At 38.4% G+C, this 15,837-nt stretch overlaps 2 protein-coding genes across 3 annotated transcripts in view; one reads left to right on the top strand and one right to left on the bottom strand.

Moving 5' to 3' along the window:
• CMSS1 (cms1 ribosomal small subunit homolog) overlaps positions 1-15,837 on the bottom strand; it is a 169,527-nt gene that overhangs the window by 82,603 nt on the left and 71,087 nt on the right. The gene's annotated exons all lie outside the window — the stretch shown is intronic.
• Positions 1-15,837, top strand: part of LOC309391631 (filamin A-interacting protein 1-like) — a gene marked incomplete at its 3' end in the record, with an annotated part of 75,350 nt that overhangs the window by 51,933 nt on the left and 7,580 nt on the right. The window contains exons 2-3 of the mRNA XM_081952303.1: positions 6,800-6,973; positions 12,590-12,768. Of these exons, the coding sequence (XP_081808429.1) occupies positions 6,800-6,973; positions 12,590-12,768 (353 nt within the window). The remainder of the gene's footprint in view (positions 1-6,799; positions 6,974-12,589; positions 12,769-15,837) is intronic.

Here is a 15,837-nt window from a genome sequence, read left to right on the forward strand (position 1 = left end):
AAAATAAATACAAAATCTTTTAGATTGGATGGTGTTGAAAAATAAGGAATTAAAAAGCAATTCCCACATTTTATTTTTGATAAAGGTTATTTAGCATAAATTTGAATAATCTATCCCATGATATAACATCATCAAAATTTGTAAGGAGTCACAATAGCCGAGTGATTAAGATGCTGGACCGTCAACTAGAAGGTTGCCAGTTCAAGATCAAAGTTACAGTGTTATGAGGTGAGCTTCCATTCTTGTCCCACCTCCTGCCAACCTAGCAATTTGAAAGCCTGTAAATCAGAGTTGGGTTGCTCCCGGTTTGGCCCAGATCAGCCAAACCGGTAGTAGTGGCGGTGGGAAGGTCCACCCAGATGTTTCTGTGCATGCGCAGAAGCGTCAGGGAAGCACACCTGAACCGGTAGTAAAAAAATTGGCAACCCACCACTGATGTAAATACAAGTAGATAAATAGATACCACTTCAATAAGGAGTACTTGTAGCTCAGGGTTGAAATGATGAATTCTTGGTGCTCTCTGAGCTTGTTTTCTTGAAGATGTTTCATTATTTGAACTATTTGGGTTTGGGTAATAAGACGTCTGCAAAAGGTACCAAGGACTTCTAGGTACCACTGCGGTGAGAAAGGAACAACTTTCTATGAGCCTTGGCATATAGTCAATGCAGATCACATCACCGTGGAAATATCTACGTACAACCCTTCAGCTACAAAATGGAAGTGAGCACTGTTAGGGCACCATTAGACCTGACGACTGGATGGGGGCAACCTTTTCCTTTACTATTAGTGCAATATATCTTTAAAATGTATCAATTGTGGTTGTTTTCTCAAATCAATTGATTTTTATATGGAAGATGTTAGCAATATCTTTGAAAAGCATTACTAAGCTTCAACATGGAGCTTATAGTGGAATATTGAGTGATGCTACATCACTCAATATTCAAGTACTTCAATCTTCCCAACTCTTTCATTGGTCTTTGAACTAATACTTCTGTTTGCTACAGCAGTGGAAAAGAGAATCCTAGTGTCAACTCACAAAACATTCATGGTCTGCCTGACCATGTCCTGCAGAATAATAAAAATGAAAGAGTGAAAGGAACAGGGTTCCTTGTCTCAAAAGCCAGTTTAGAACATCAGAACACAAAAAATAAATTTCCCTCAATTTTACTTTTCTATTTGCTCTGAAATTCCTTCCACCTGTCTGTCTCGTGTTGCAGCTGGATTTCGATCCTATTTCATTAGCGTAGAAAGCTTTGAAGATATTTTATAGGTTAAGTATGGCAATACCATCTTCAGTAGCATCCCTTCTTCAAGTACATTTGGTATGATTAGAATAGAAGTGAATCAATTCAAATACTAGCTGAAACATAAGTGTGCATATGAAAAAGACAGACAATCTGCATGCATAATAATGGATGGCCACTAGCAGTCCAGCATATGAAATAGCATATATTTCCACTTTATTATTTTATACCTCCTGTAATACAGCTTTATAATTATTAATAAAAAAGAGAAGGAAGGATTATTCCCCCACCCATCAAAGCATTTAACATTTGTCTCAAAAAAACAGGTATAAAAAGCTAATTGTCTGGTATAAGGAAATTCCTGAAACTTAAATTTCAAAATTAGTGCTCCCATTCTAAACAAAACATACAGTGAGGCAAAAAAGTATTTAGTCAGCCACCAATTGTGCAAGTTATCCCACTTAAAAAGATGAGAGAGGCCTGTAATTGGCATCATAGGTAGACCTCAACTATGAGAGACAAAATGTAAAAAAAAACACCAAACAATCACATTGGCTGATTTGGAAATAATTTATTTGCAAATTATGGTGGAAAATAAGTATTTGGTCAATATCAAAAGTTCATCTCAATACTTCGTTATATATCCTTTGTTAGCAATGACAGAGGTCAAACATTTCCTGTAAGTCTTCACAAGGTTGGCACACACTGTTGCTGATATGTTGGCCCATTCCTCCATGTAGATCTCCTCTAGAGCAGGGATGTTTTGGGGCTGTCTCTGGGCAACACGGACTTTCAACTCCCTCCAAAGGTTTTCTATGGGGTTGAGATCTGGAGACTGGCTAGGCCACTCCAGGACCTTGAAATGCTTCTTACGAAACCACTCCTTCGTTGCCCAGGTGGTATTTTTGGGATCATTATCATGTTGACAGATACAGCCACTTTTCATCTTCAATGCCCTTGCTGATGGAAGGAGGTTTGCACTCAAAATCTCACGATACATGGCCCCATTCATTCTGTCCTGTACACGGATCAGTCGTCCTGGTCCCTTTGCAGAGAAACAGCCCCAAAGCATGATGTTGCGACCCCCATGCTTCACAGTAGGTATGGTGTTCTTTGGATGTAACTCAGCATTCTCTCTCCTCCAAACACGACGAGTTGTGTTTCTACCAAACGGTTCTATTTTGGTTTCATCTGACCATATGACATTCTTCCAATCCTCTTCTGGATCATCCAAATGCTCTCTAGCAAACTTCAGATGGGCCTGGATATGTACTGGCTTAAGCAGGGGGACACGTCTGGCACTGCAGGATCTGAGTCCCTGGCGACGTAGTGTGTTACTGATGGTAGCCTTTGTTATGTTGGTCCCAGCTCTCTACAGGTCATTCACTAGGTCCCCCCGTGTGGTCCTGGGATTTTTGCTCACCGTTCTTGTGATCATTTTGACCCCATGGGGTGAGAGCCCCAGATCAAGGGAGATTATCAGTGGTCTTGTATGTCTTCCATTTTCTAATTATTGATCCCACAGTTGATTTGTTCACACTGCTTGCCTATTGCAGATTCAGTCTTCCCAGCCATAGTGCAGTTTGGAGTGTGCCTGTTTGAGGTTGTGGACAGGTGTCTTTTATACTGATAACAAATTCAAACAGTTGCCATTGATACAGGTAATGAGTGCAGGACAGAGGAGCCTCCTAAAGAAGAAGGTACAGGTCTGTGAGAGCCAGAAATCTTGCTTGTTTGTAGGTGACCAAATACTTATTTTCCACCATAATTTACAAATAAATTCTTTCCAAATCAGCCAATGTGATTGTTTGGTGTTTTTTTTTACATTTTGTCTCTCATAGTTGAGGTCTACCTATGATGCCAATTACAGGCCTCTCTCATCTTTTTAAGTGGGAGAATGTGCACAATTAGTGGCTGACTAAATACTTTTTTGCCCCACTGTATCTCTCTTACCTACCTATTGTTCCCACCAACCCAAGTGTGAATATCCATTAGGAACATGTTAGGATCACTTCTCACGCAGGACTATTTACTAGTTAATATCACATATTAAACCTTGGTAGCTAGCACTGAGTCTGAAAATGAAATAAAATACATAAAGAAACCAATAATAACATCAAATATATATTTTATATGATTCATCACTTTCTTTCCAAAACAAGGGTTAAGCATATCGGAATAACCAGAACTGATTTTCTCACCTAATACTGTATCTGGAAGAGAGATACATATTTTCACAGCCAACTCTATTGAACAACATTTGTCAAAAATAGATCTGCACAAAGTGCTTTGGAAACTATCTTAGGACTTTAAGTCACCACAATCTATTGAAAACACATGCGTATTAAACATCCTTCTACATTGCAATGACATTGCTTAATTTTATATCCACCATAAGATCTTCTACTTACATATGGAAATATGAATCACTGTTTGTAATGGAAATAAGAAGTTATAGCAGCTGCAACTTATCAAATAAAGAATCAGACCTACAAAAATTAGTAATGCATCACAATAATTAATAATGGAGAACAAAGAGGATTCTAATATTGTTAGACTACCATATTTTATAGATATATTCAAAATTACTATTTCATTGCAATAGTCTGTTGTTTCTGTCATGATTACATTTTAAAATTAATTACATTTGTAATAAAACTATGAATTTTAGAACAGCCAGACTAAAACCCTTACTCTTTGAATAAGGGGTAAAATTTTTAATTATTAGTTTTATCTGCTATTTGGTTTGATTATGAATGACAAGAGGGGGGGGGAGAGGGAGAGAGAGAAAGATGTTTGTTCACTGTCCATATTATAAACACTTAATTGTATTTGCTAAGGCTTCCCACCCAATATTCAAGAATTAAAATAGTATTAAAATTACATCTGGATAGTGCTCTCTCAGTAATAACAACTAATGTCTTTCCAACATTAAATATTATGAGTTCCAGCAAATTATGATTGCAAACTTCATATTCTTAGTATGATTCCTAAATTAAAACCTGAAGAATCTGATGTTACATTTGTCCCACGAATTGTTTAGTAGATGTCCAAGAAAGTAAATAGTGTTAACAAAACCTCTTAAATAATCTAAGCCCAGAGAGAGGTAAACAAGCAACATACATAAACACACACACAAACACGCACACACCTCTGTGTTTAAATTTTCTTTTCCCTCTTCCTCCCTCTGGTATTTGAAAATGTATTCTGAAAATAACAATAAAGAAAGTAGTTCCAAATTAAAACACTGTCAACAGAAGGCAAACAACGTCTACATGGAAGATCCAGAGGAAAAGAAGAAGATGAAAAGGAGACAAACAAAAAGAAATTATGTAGCAGAAAAAGATACCATCCTAACAAGTCCTGAATTAAGCAAGGAACAAAAAAACAATTCCAAAAAGGGTGAAGACCTTTCTCGAGATGATCTTTTATTTCTTCTGAGTGTGCTAGAGGGCGAGTTACAGGCCAGTATATAATTCTAATTTCATTACAAATTCTTCTTTTCTCTTTTTATCTGTTGTCCCTATACTGTTCAATTGTGTGGGAATGTTTAACGGACTCTAGGAATATGGCGGAGAAAGGAAGACCTTTACAAGAATGAAATACATAATTTAGCAGAAAGTTTAGCAGAGACATTCTTCAGATCAACTTATACGTAGTGTGTTTAAGACAGAGTTGTGTTCCTCACATTTGTCCTCCCCTGACTAAGGAATCTTTTCTGTAATGCAGGCAGTCCTCGTCTTACCACCCTAATGGAGCTTGCGGTTGTAGTCTGATGTTTGTAAAGTTGTTTTTTTTTTTGCAGTGATTATTAAGCAAATACTGCAGTTGTAAAGCAACCACTACAATTGATACTTCAGTGTTTAAGTAAACTCAGTTTGCTATGGGGTATTTTTGCTGCAATCCAGACGTAAATGTTACTTTTCAGCAAAAACAGCATAAATTGTGATCACATGACTACATAAATACAGGCTGACTATAGACCAGATTGAGAGGACGGCCATCGGAATTACATCATTAGTACATTGGGGGCAAGGTCTATTATAACATTCAATGGCAGCTAAGCGAGCATTGCCTCATTTATATTGTTTAATTCACCTACACAGTTCATTTATATTGTTTAAAATAAGCCAGGGTCAAATAGCCTAAAAACCATTTGTTTTTAAAACTGTACTAAAAAAATAAGTGCCGTTTAGGATTTGAAATTAATTATATTTAATTACAAATTATTTTAATTTTTTTTCATTAAGAAAAACAATAGATTAATTTATATTTAATTTATAAATTTCTTCTTTGATTTCTTCTTTATAATGACACCATACCAGAAGAAAAAAATAGCCTGGGAATCAAAGGGGAAAAAACCCACAAGGTTTATCTGTCATATTTAGAATTTCAACTAAATATGGTGTACTTGATTTTTAAAGGTAATTTCTTAGGATAGTTTTATAAAAGGTATTATTAGGGTCTATCTGTGGCTTGAAGGTACTAATTCAAAATTCCACAAATCCAAGGTCCTGAAAATCTTTAATTATATTTGAAAAAAATATTGGCAGAGATAACATATAGGTAATCATAAACATACATGGGTCATTCTGTCAATTTTGAGGCCAATCTTGTTTTAAAGAACTGCCATTATTATATGGTATTGGAATGTATGCTACAGAAGGTCACATTCCCTACACAGTGTATTTCATTAGTTGTGCTAATACATGTACATAACAATAATACCTGGACTTTATGGCTTAATTTAAAATAACAAATGGTTTATTCTGGTTGTAACTATTCCAACTTTATTCTGGTTGTAAAGTTGCTGAAGGGGGAATGAAAATACTGCCAAAGCTCCAAAGTACTTTTTTACTTTGCAAAACATACGACTCATTAAGAAGGATGAGTTTAATTAAGAATAGCAATAGCAATAGCATTTAGGTTTGTATACCACCCTATCGTCCTTTATAGCACTCTCTGGGCAGTTTACAATGTAAGTATTAATTTTATATTTCCCCCAACAATCTATGTCCTCATTTTACCAATCTCGGAAGGATAGAAGGCTGAGTCAACCTTGCGCCATCAGAATTAAACTCCAGGTGATTGGCAGAGTTTGCCTGCAATAGGGCACTTCAATCAGTGAGCCACCAGAATCCGACAAAAAATATGAGAAACGATAAAAAAGATACTGAAATTACTATTCATTTGCACACCTATTTATAACTGTCTTCTTTCCATTATTTCTTTAGAACTATTAAGCTTTGGAATAGGTGAAACCAAGGTTAGTGGCAAGAATAGAAGTAAAAGAGTAAAGAACGTATTAGGGGAGATGGAGGGAAGGAACAAACCATGGCTTTACATAACTGCTGTTGTTTTAATTGCTTTTCCAAACACAACACGTACCAAATGAAATTTAAACAATATTGAATAGCCTTCAGGAGAAATGATCAGTTGTAGGGATAATGAGGTACCCTTAAAATTATGCAGCAAATGCAAGAAACCATGCAGAAGTGTTTCAAAACAGCTCATATGCAGAATTAACCTTATTGGAGTGATTTGTATTTCTGCAGGCTCAGGATGAAGTGATAGGAGTTTTAAAGGCTGAAAAAATTAATTTGGCCTTACTAGAAGCACAATATGGCTTTGTTACTCCAAAAAAAGTCCTTGAGGCACTTCAGCGAGATGCTATACAAGCCAAAGCTACATTATGGCAAGAGGATATCTATGAAAAACCCATGGGAGAGGTATGTATGATGCATGTTTAAACCAGGGTGTAAGCATACAGGGATTAATCCTAGAATTCAGTGAATAATTGGTTTAACTAAAGAAGGGCAAGTGTCAACAAAGTAAAATATTGCTTTTCTGAACAGCATAAACAGTGAGTTCAGAACTTAAGGATCCCAGGCTTTAAATCTCTACTATGAACTGACATCTACTTTAGTTGTGAATTTGAAATATAATAAATTTAAATGCAGCTGTCAAAAGATAGAAAGTCTAAATAATTAATGAATTCAACCCCTACTTTTGAATTAAGCCAGCACCTTAAACAAAACCAATAAGCTAAGGAATCATCCATAACTATTCCACATTGCTAAAACACTTGCCTGTGTTGCAATTTGATTGCCCTTTACCCTTCCCTTGTTATGTGACACACTTTATAAACAATTCATGTATAGTGTTATACTTGGACCGGATGCATTTCTAGGCCTTAGGAGCTGGAAAATTTGGTAAGCTGATTCAGCCAACTGGCATGGAGACTTCATCGCAGCAGCAGCAGCATCACAATCAAACTCTGTCTCTGTTTATACAAGTTAATTATTTTGGAATGGTAACCTTTGACCTTGTCAGATATTCAGTGTCAGCAGATCTTGCCCTAGCAAAATCAAGGGCTTATCCTTGGACAAATTATGTGTAAACAAGCAGGCTTAGGAGCCCTGGAATGTAATGTGTTCTGCAAACTCACAAACACTTTAAAAAAGGGTTTTTGGATAATTTCTACCTCTTTATTTCTACACATTAGAGTTACAAGCTAATGTGTAACAAGCCATTTTTTAAAATATATATGCATGTGCATTTGTGTGTCTATTTGTGTGTATTATATGGGTGTATGCAACAATACGTGCCACAAGATTTTCATTAGATCAAAAACTAAAAGAGATTTCTAATGACATGGGAGAGACTATATTAAAAAGGGCAAGGCATCATAGGAAAGATAAAGGGGGAAATGGATGTGGGATAAATAAATGAATAAAGTATCAAGATTACTATGTAAGAGTTGTTTCGGATGAAAAGGGAATGAGAAGATGCTGCAAACTTGGGAGGATTGTCACTTGGCAGCCAATGTGAAGGAAAAGCGATATAGGATTGCAAATAAATTCCTGCATATTTCAGATTATCCATTTATGATACTCCCAGTACGATAAGGCCTCAGGCTTCTAGGTTTGATCTTATATCCTGGGTAATTTCATAACTGCTTTGTTTGCTTGAAAGGAAAAATGTGGGGTGTCTCCTATGCTTGGTAGAGAATGGTATTTTTATTTCCACAGGCAATAGGGTATTATATGCTTACAGTGGCAGTACCAGTAAAATCAAATGGCCTTCTCTCCTGTTTAACTAGCTACTCAAAATTTCAATATTTTATTTAAAATTATAATATTATGAGTAAGATAGAAATTTGAAGAATCACCATCAACAATTAAATAGCTGAACAATAATAAAATAATACCTACATTAGCTAGTTCCAGCTTCATAGAAATATATACCTTGTGTCAGATTTCCTGAAAATGCCCTAATTGATTCATAAGTATCAAGTCAGGTTTTCAATACAAAACCAAAACCAACTCTCAAGTTGTGTTTTCCCAAAAATACAAACTACTCAGAAAGTAAGTGCTAGCTTCATTTTTACATGTGCGCCCAATATAAGCCCTACCCCTAAAATAAGCCCTAATTAAGCCCCCGCCCATGCCAGGATGCATGGTAGAAATTAAGCTAGGGCGGGGATGGAGGGGATGGAGCTGCCCTACTACTTACCTTTGGACAGTTGCAGCCAGGCCTCTCACACAACAGCCCATTTCTTCTGCAGGCTGCAAGGCTTTCCTGAATCGATCCAGAGCTCTGTTATTGGCTGCAGAGGCCTTCAGGAAAACCTTGCTGGCCGAAGAAGTTCCTGAAGGCCTCTGACAGAGAAAAGGAGGCCAGGGGCAATGCATGCAAGTGGGGTGAGTCAGTAGATGACATCCCACCCCCTAAAATAAGACCTGGTGCCTTTTTTGATGACAAAAATATAAGACAGGGTCTTATTTTCAGGGAAACATGGATATAACTAGGTATGTGGTTCATTATAGCTCAACATAAACAATATTATGAACAAAATGTTGTCACTGAGCATTTTCCAAGTTTGAGAAGAACATTAGTAAATATTCAAAAAGATTTCACACTCAGATCTAAATTAACATCAGCCAAAAATTCATGCCATAATTCTGTATTTAAAATGTAAATACAATTGTATAGTTAATGAATTTTCAACTTATAGTGAATATTAAGTCATAAAAAAGTCTAACATTCTTAGAAATAATCTAGGGAATAGACATATTCTTCTCATCACAGACTCCAAACATAACTTGGACTTTTATCTTGGATATGTTTTCCTCCTAATGCTCTATGGCAGCAAAAGAGTTTCTCACACTACTAGAATTGGCAATATTAACTGCAAAGAAAAAAATCAAAATGATATTGTTCTATTATATTTATTAAAGTTCATGAAATGGAAGAGTGTAACAAATACCAGCCAGAACATTTCAAAAATCTATTCCAAAATTACTAAGACAACCTATTGTTTATTTTGTTAATCATGTTAGATGTTTACCAAAAACAAGGAGCAACAGAAAGAATTACACCTGGAGTTCAAAAAAAGCAGCTGCTAAGTAAATTCCTCACAATGATCTGATAATTTATCATATGTCTGGATCTCATTATCATTGATATTTTAATAGCTGACATTACCTTAAATGATGCCAACAGCATGGGAGCTCTGGCAGTTGAGAATTACTAACTTATAGTAATTCTATTTTGGTTCCAGTTCTCTGCCTGGGACAGCTATGAATTTCCAGTGACAAATATGCGTGGCATTCTCTTCTCCTATAATGAAATACTAGCCGGGGCAAACAAATTGTTTTTTAAATAATTAGAAAGTTCACTTGGCACCAGTTACTCATCAGCCTTGAAGATATACAAAACTATTTTATAAAGACCGGGTCACTCCACATACACCTAGTATGTAAACCACGTCTCTTGGTTACAACACATAGAATCCACAAATTTATATTTATTTATATTAAACGCAACAAACAGCAAATTTGTTTAGTCTAAATGTTTACCACTGCATAAAAAGGTGCTACAATAAAAGAAAATGAACTTTGTATAACAATGTCAGTTTTAGAAAAAATGGGTAGATTTTCTATTTCAAAAAATACATGTCACTGCAAAGATGAAAAGGATTCCAAGACAGTCCAATGCTATTTTCAGCCAATAAAATGGACACTTATTGAAACTAAACATTATAGATTTATTCCACATCAAATATGAGGGAAAATTGTAATTGACGAACTTTAAAACTGTACCTTGTTTGTAACTATAGTCAAAGATTAGCAAAATAAAGTTAAGTCAGTATATGTATTGTAATTATAGATCACCATACCCCAAGAAAATTTCTGATATTTCACAATGTACAAGTAAAAGAAATCAATGCAGTATATAAAATATATACAATTAGCAAAGAAATCAAAATACTTACAAAAACAAACAAAATAGCTCACTCCTAACTGTATTTCTAAATAGACGATAGAAAGTACCTTGAAATCACCAAGGAGAAGTTATTCTAGAGTGATAGATCTGAACTAATAAACACTAGCTCTTGGACCACCCAAATTTTTGCCTCAGGGTGAAACCTTCAAAATCCTTAGAATGTGTAATATAGTACTTCAGATACACATACAGGGTTTCATAGGTTAAAAACAGCACTTTGAATTGAAATTACAACCCTATTTGTAACCAATGAAGATCCTAGAGCACAGGTGTTTTATGATCATAGTGTGTGTTTCTTGACATAAGATAAGAGTGCATTTGCCCTCAATATTAGCCCCCAGATTCTTTTTCCAAGTACAGTCCCACGTTCACCACATATGCTATAATATATTGTAAGAAACACAAGAAAATGTGGTCAAAATATGTTTAAAAAGAACAGCACTACAGTCATATCATATTAAGAAAAGAGCTGATAGAAGTATGGGAAGTGTGTTGGTCTCTCTTGCGCAAACGAAATGAAATATCTTCCTCTCCTTTCGTTTCTTCCATGAAATATAGATTGGTGAACTGGCCAAATCCCTCTGTTAGGGATTCTTCAGATAGGAAAAATTGCACCTCCATGTACAATACATATTTTTTTTATATATATGTTTAGAACATGATATACATAAACTGTAGTTTAACTATAAATGATTCCAGACAAAAATGATATCTTAGACTCTTAGAGCATGATAATAAAAGTTAACAGAATTAAAAATGAAATATCATTGAAAAGGCAAACACATTGTTAATGGAATATTTTTACTGAAATTTGATCAGATTAGTTGAGCGGAGTCAGTCAGATTAGTTCCCATGGTTTTTTTAAAAATAAAATTTAAGAGTACCATTTGGCTAATGCTGGGAAAAACCCACTTGCCCCAAAGTGCTGAAGACGAATAAATGCTTGTTTAAAGCATTGATTTATGTGTATGTGTATATGTGTGTGCTTGTGTATGCATGGGCACATACAAAGAATTTCATTTGGCCTCTTTTATTTATGACTAATTCCAGACAAATTTATTCCAAGTTTTATATGTAGAAAAATGCAATATCTAGATTGCCGATCAGAAAATCCAGTCCAGCAGACACAGGCCTTCTGATAAAATCATGAAGTCTAGACTATCTTGGTCAAAGGACTTCTAACTCCGCCAAAACAATGAGAAATGAGGGAAATCTGTTTTATGTTATGTTTCCCTTTAATAGACAATAATTCAACTCATCAGTGTAACAACAGCAGCTACAAAGAACTTTCATCACCTAATAAGGAAGCTGAAACTAATTATTATATGGAATGAGCCCTTTTTCCGACTGGAACAGTTAACGTGCCAAACAGAGAGAGCACTTCATTGGTTAAAAAGAAGAGTTTCCAAACAAACAAACAATACTTGAATAAATCAACATGATCATCCAGAACATACTCTTAAATATGCAGACCAAATGATAAATGATAAATTCTTAACATTACTCACTAAAGCCAGTGTATCAGTAAGATGGCAAAGAAATATAGCCTAGAAAGGAAATAGAAAATGCATGCTTTGGCCTTCAGTCCTATAATCCCTAATCTGATTAGGCATTCTGAAAAGATTTGTTCGTTTGTTTTTTTATAATTCAGCTTGTGTTCCATTCTAATCATTTATCTTGAGTGTAGTTTTCCTATGCACAACCAGGATTAAGACAACTGAGAAATAAAATCAGATAAAATCAAACATCATATCCATGATGTAGTTCAGAATCTTTAATGATAAAATGTTAAAGATTCAGTTATGGTATTTAGATTCAGACCGAATCTGAACACTACAACATATAGTCGCCAACTTATGATCACAATTGAGCACATTTCCATTGCTAGGCAAAACAATTGTTAAGTTTTCAATCTTTTCATTATGGTTGTTAATATGAAATATGGGTAAGTTACTTATAAATTTTTGAGTAAATAATAAACGTAATAATATATTCTTAGCCAAAATTAAGACAAATGATAGACATCTTCAAAACTGAAGACCTTGTTGCTTTTTCAGCTTGACAAATTGGTGGAAAAACATAAAGAAACACATAGACGGATGCTTGGGCAGCTCCTGATGGTAGAAAAATCTCACAGGCAAACTTTGAATGTCCTAGAGGACGAGAAGAGGAAACATGCAGAATACATGGAAAAAAGTGACGAGTTTACCAATCTATTAGAACAAGAACAAGAAAGGTAAGACATTTTTACAGCTAAGTAATAAAAATCATTGTATATTTTTGTATTTATTTGGATAGAGAATTTCAGTATATCAGTGATCTAATAAAAAGTCAATTTAACCTTATATAAAATGAAGGTAGAGCTAGTTTGATATAGAAACCATGAGAGTGAATTCTAATCCTGGGTGGTAACTATCCCTGGTGACTAGGGGCCAATCACTTTTTCTCAGCTCCAGGAAGGAGGCAATGGAAAACCAATTCTGAAAAAGCTTGCCAAGAAAATTGCAGGGACTTGTCCAGGCAATCTTTGAGCAACAGACATGATTGAATGGAAGAAAAAAAAAGAAACTAAGTTAGATGTAGAAAATATATTTTCGTTTTTCCCGTATAGTCTTTAAAAACTTTTTGGCAGCATTAAGGTTTGCTGAAGTCTTTTCTTGTGAGAATTTCCCTGGGTCCTTTTTCTTTTGACCTGCGAAAAAAGCTCAAGCAATCAAGATGCAAGGCAAGCTGCTGGAAAGGAGCTCTCTCTTTTTTATTCCAAAAACAATAACAGAGTCCCTGTTTGGGGGCAGCTGGTGACTGACTGGTGCATTAGGGAAGTTTTTATAGAATTGTGAGCCCTTTGTTCCATGTTTGGGAAGGAAATATGAATGTGATGTATGATTTTATGACCAGAGAAACTAGGAGAAATATCTTGCTTGCTATCTTCATCATGAGTTGAGATTTTCCTGTGGGGCATATGATTCCTGTAGCTGTTCTCCTTGGATGTACGAAGTTTGAGCATAGGTGCCTTTTAATTGGGTTTGCCTTCTGTAATCAGTCTCTATCTGCCTATGAGAAAGAACGTTGGTCTTACCTGAACGTTTTTTTCGGGAGAGTGGAGGGAGGGGTCACTGAAGGGTTATTACAGCCTGATTGGTCCATTTGACTGAGAGAAAACTTCTTAGCCTTCGGCTTCTCCCGTTGGCTCCCAGTTTCCGCGATGTCAAGGTCAGCGTCTGCATGATGTAAGAAGACAAGGGAAAGCCGCCCCGGGCCACCCGATCCTACCCCTCCCAGACCCTGTCTTATCTAACTAGGGAGGGAGAGTGACCCCTCCCTCCACTCTCCCGAAAAAAACGTTCAGGTAAGACCAACGTTCTTTTTCCAGTAGAGTGGAGGGAGGGGTCACTGAAGGGACATACCCACGCTACGTCCCAGGGAGGGGAGACTGGGTCCCAGGGGGAGGATCGGCCACCACCCGCTGGAGAACCCTCCGCCCAAAGGATGCCTCGGCCGAGGCATAAGTGTCCAGGCGGTAGTGTCTTATGAAAGGAGTAGGGGAGGCCCAGGTGGCCGCGCGACAGATGTCCTCAAAGGGCGCCCTAGTGGCCCAGGCCGCTGAGGAGGCCGCACTACGAGTGGAGTGAGCCGTAATCCCCGAGGGGGGGGATTTTCCAGAGGCTCCGTAGGCCTCCACGATGGCCAGCCTAATCCACCTCCCAATGGTTGAAGACGAGACCTTTTTACCTAGGGAACTCGGATGAAACGAGACAAACAGCGCCTCGGTCCTACGAATGCCCTCCGTCCGTTTCAGATAAATACGGAGGGCCCTGCGTACATCCAACCGATGCCACGCCTGTTCTCTCTCCCTTGTAGGATTGGGGCAAAAATTAGGTAGTACAATTTCCTGTGCCCTATGAAAAGGAGTGTTAACCTTCGGGATGAACGAAGGATCCAAACGCAAGACCACCCTGTCCTGGTAAATCATGCAAAGGTCGTTTCGAACAGAAAGGGCCCCCAACTCAGAAATACGCCTGGCCGATGTAATGGCCACCAAAAATACTACTTTCAGTGAGAGGAGACGCATGTGGACCGACCTGAGAGGCTCAAAGGGAGATCCTGTCAGCGCCTTCAGGACGATGGTAAGGTCCCATGTAGGGAACCTATGGACAGGAGGCGGGCGGATGTTGGCCGCCCCTTTAAGGAACCTCTTCACCAATGGAGAGCGAGAGAGGGTAGAGGAGCCCTCTCCTCCCAAAATAGTGGATAGGGCCGCTACCTGCCGCCTGAGTGTATTATGGGACAACTCGTCCTCTAGGCCTTTTTGGAGAAACTCCAGAACGTCAGGAACCGTGGCCCTAGCTGGATCGACCCCCCTGGGGCTACACCACTTCGCGAAGGCCGACCAGGTGGCGTTATAGATTCTAACTGTGGACGGCCTCCTAGCTGCCTCTAAGGTGGCTATGACCCCTGACGACAACTTCCTCCCTTTCAACAATCCCCTTTCAAGAGCCACGCGGTCAGATGTAGCCACTGCGGCTCTGGGTGAACTAAGACCCCCTGACGTAAGACTACCTCTTCTGGTGGGATCCTCCAGGGTTCTACGACCGAGAGCTGGACCAGGTCCGCGAACCATGGTCTCCTCGGCCAATATGGAGCTAACAGGATGACGGAAGCCCTCTCTGTGACTACCTTCCGAATGGTTCTGGGAATGAGGGGAAGGGGAGGGAAGGCGTAAAGGAGACCCGGAGGCCACCGGGTTCTGAGAGCATCCGCCCCTTCTGCTGCTGGAGTCTTGAATCTGGTGAAAAATCTCGGCAGTTGTGCGTTGCCGGGGGAGGCAAACAGGTCTACAAGGGGGTTGCCGAATCTGAGGCAAATCTTCCGGAACAACTCTGGGTCCAGCTGCCACTCGCCGTTGTCCAGAGTCGCCCGGCTCAACCAGTCTGCCTGGTGGTTGGACTCCCCCGAAATATGTTCCGCCATAATAGAGGCCAAGTGTCTCTCCGCCCATAGGCATAATGTCTGCGCCTCCCGCCACAGGGCTCGTGAGTGAGTCCCCCCTTGACGGTTGACATGAGCCTTCGTCGCTACATTGTCCGTAAGCAGGAGGACGTGTCGCCCCTGCAGTTGGCGGTGGAAAGTCCGGAGGGCCAGTCTCGCGGCCTTGAGTTCGAGCCAATTTATATTGTGTCTGAGGTCCGAGGCAGTCCAACGTCCCTGGGCCATGTCGGACCCCATCACGGCCCCCCAGCCGTAAAGGCTCGCGTCCGTCGTGACTTGTACTCTCTCCGGCTCCCAAATAGAGGCCCCCTGTCGC

This window comes from Natrix helvetica (genome assembly GCF_964273705.1).
Source record: "Natrix helvetica genome assembly, chromosome: 4".
In the NCBI taxonomy this organism is placed as follows: domain Eukaryota; kingdom Metazoa; phylum Chordata; class Lepidosauria; order Squamata; family Natricidae; genus Natrix; species Natrix helvetica.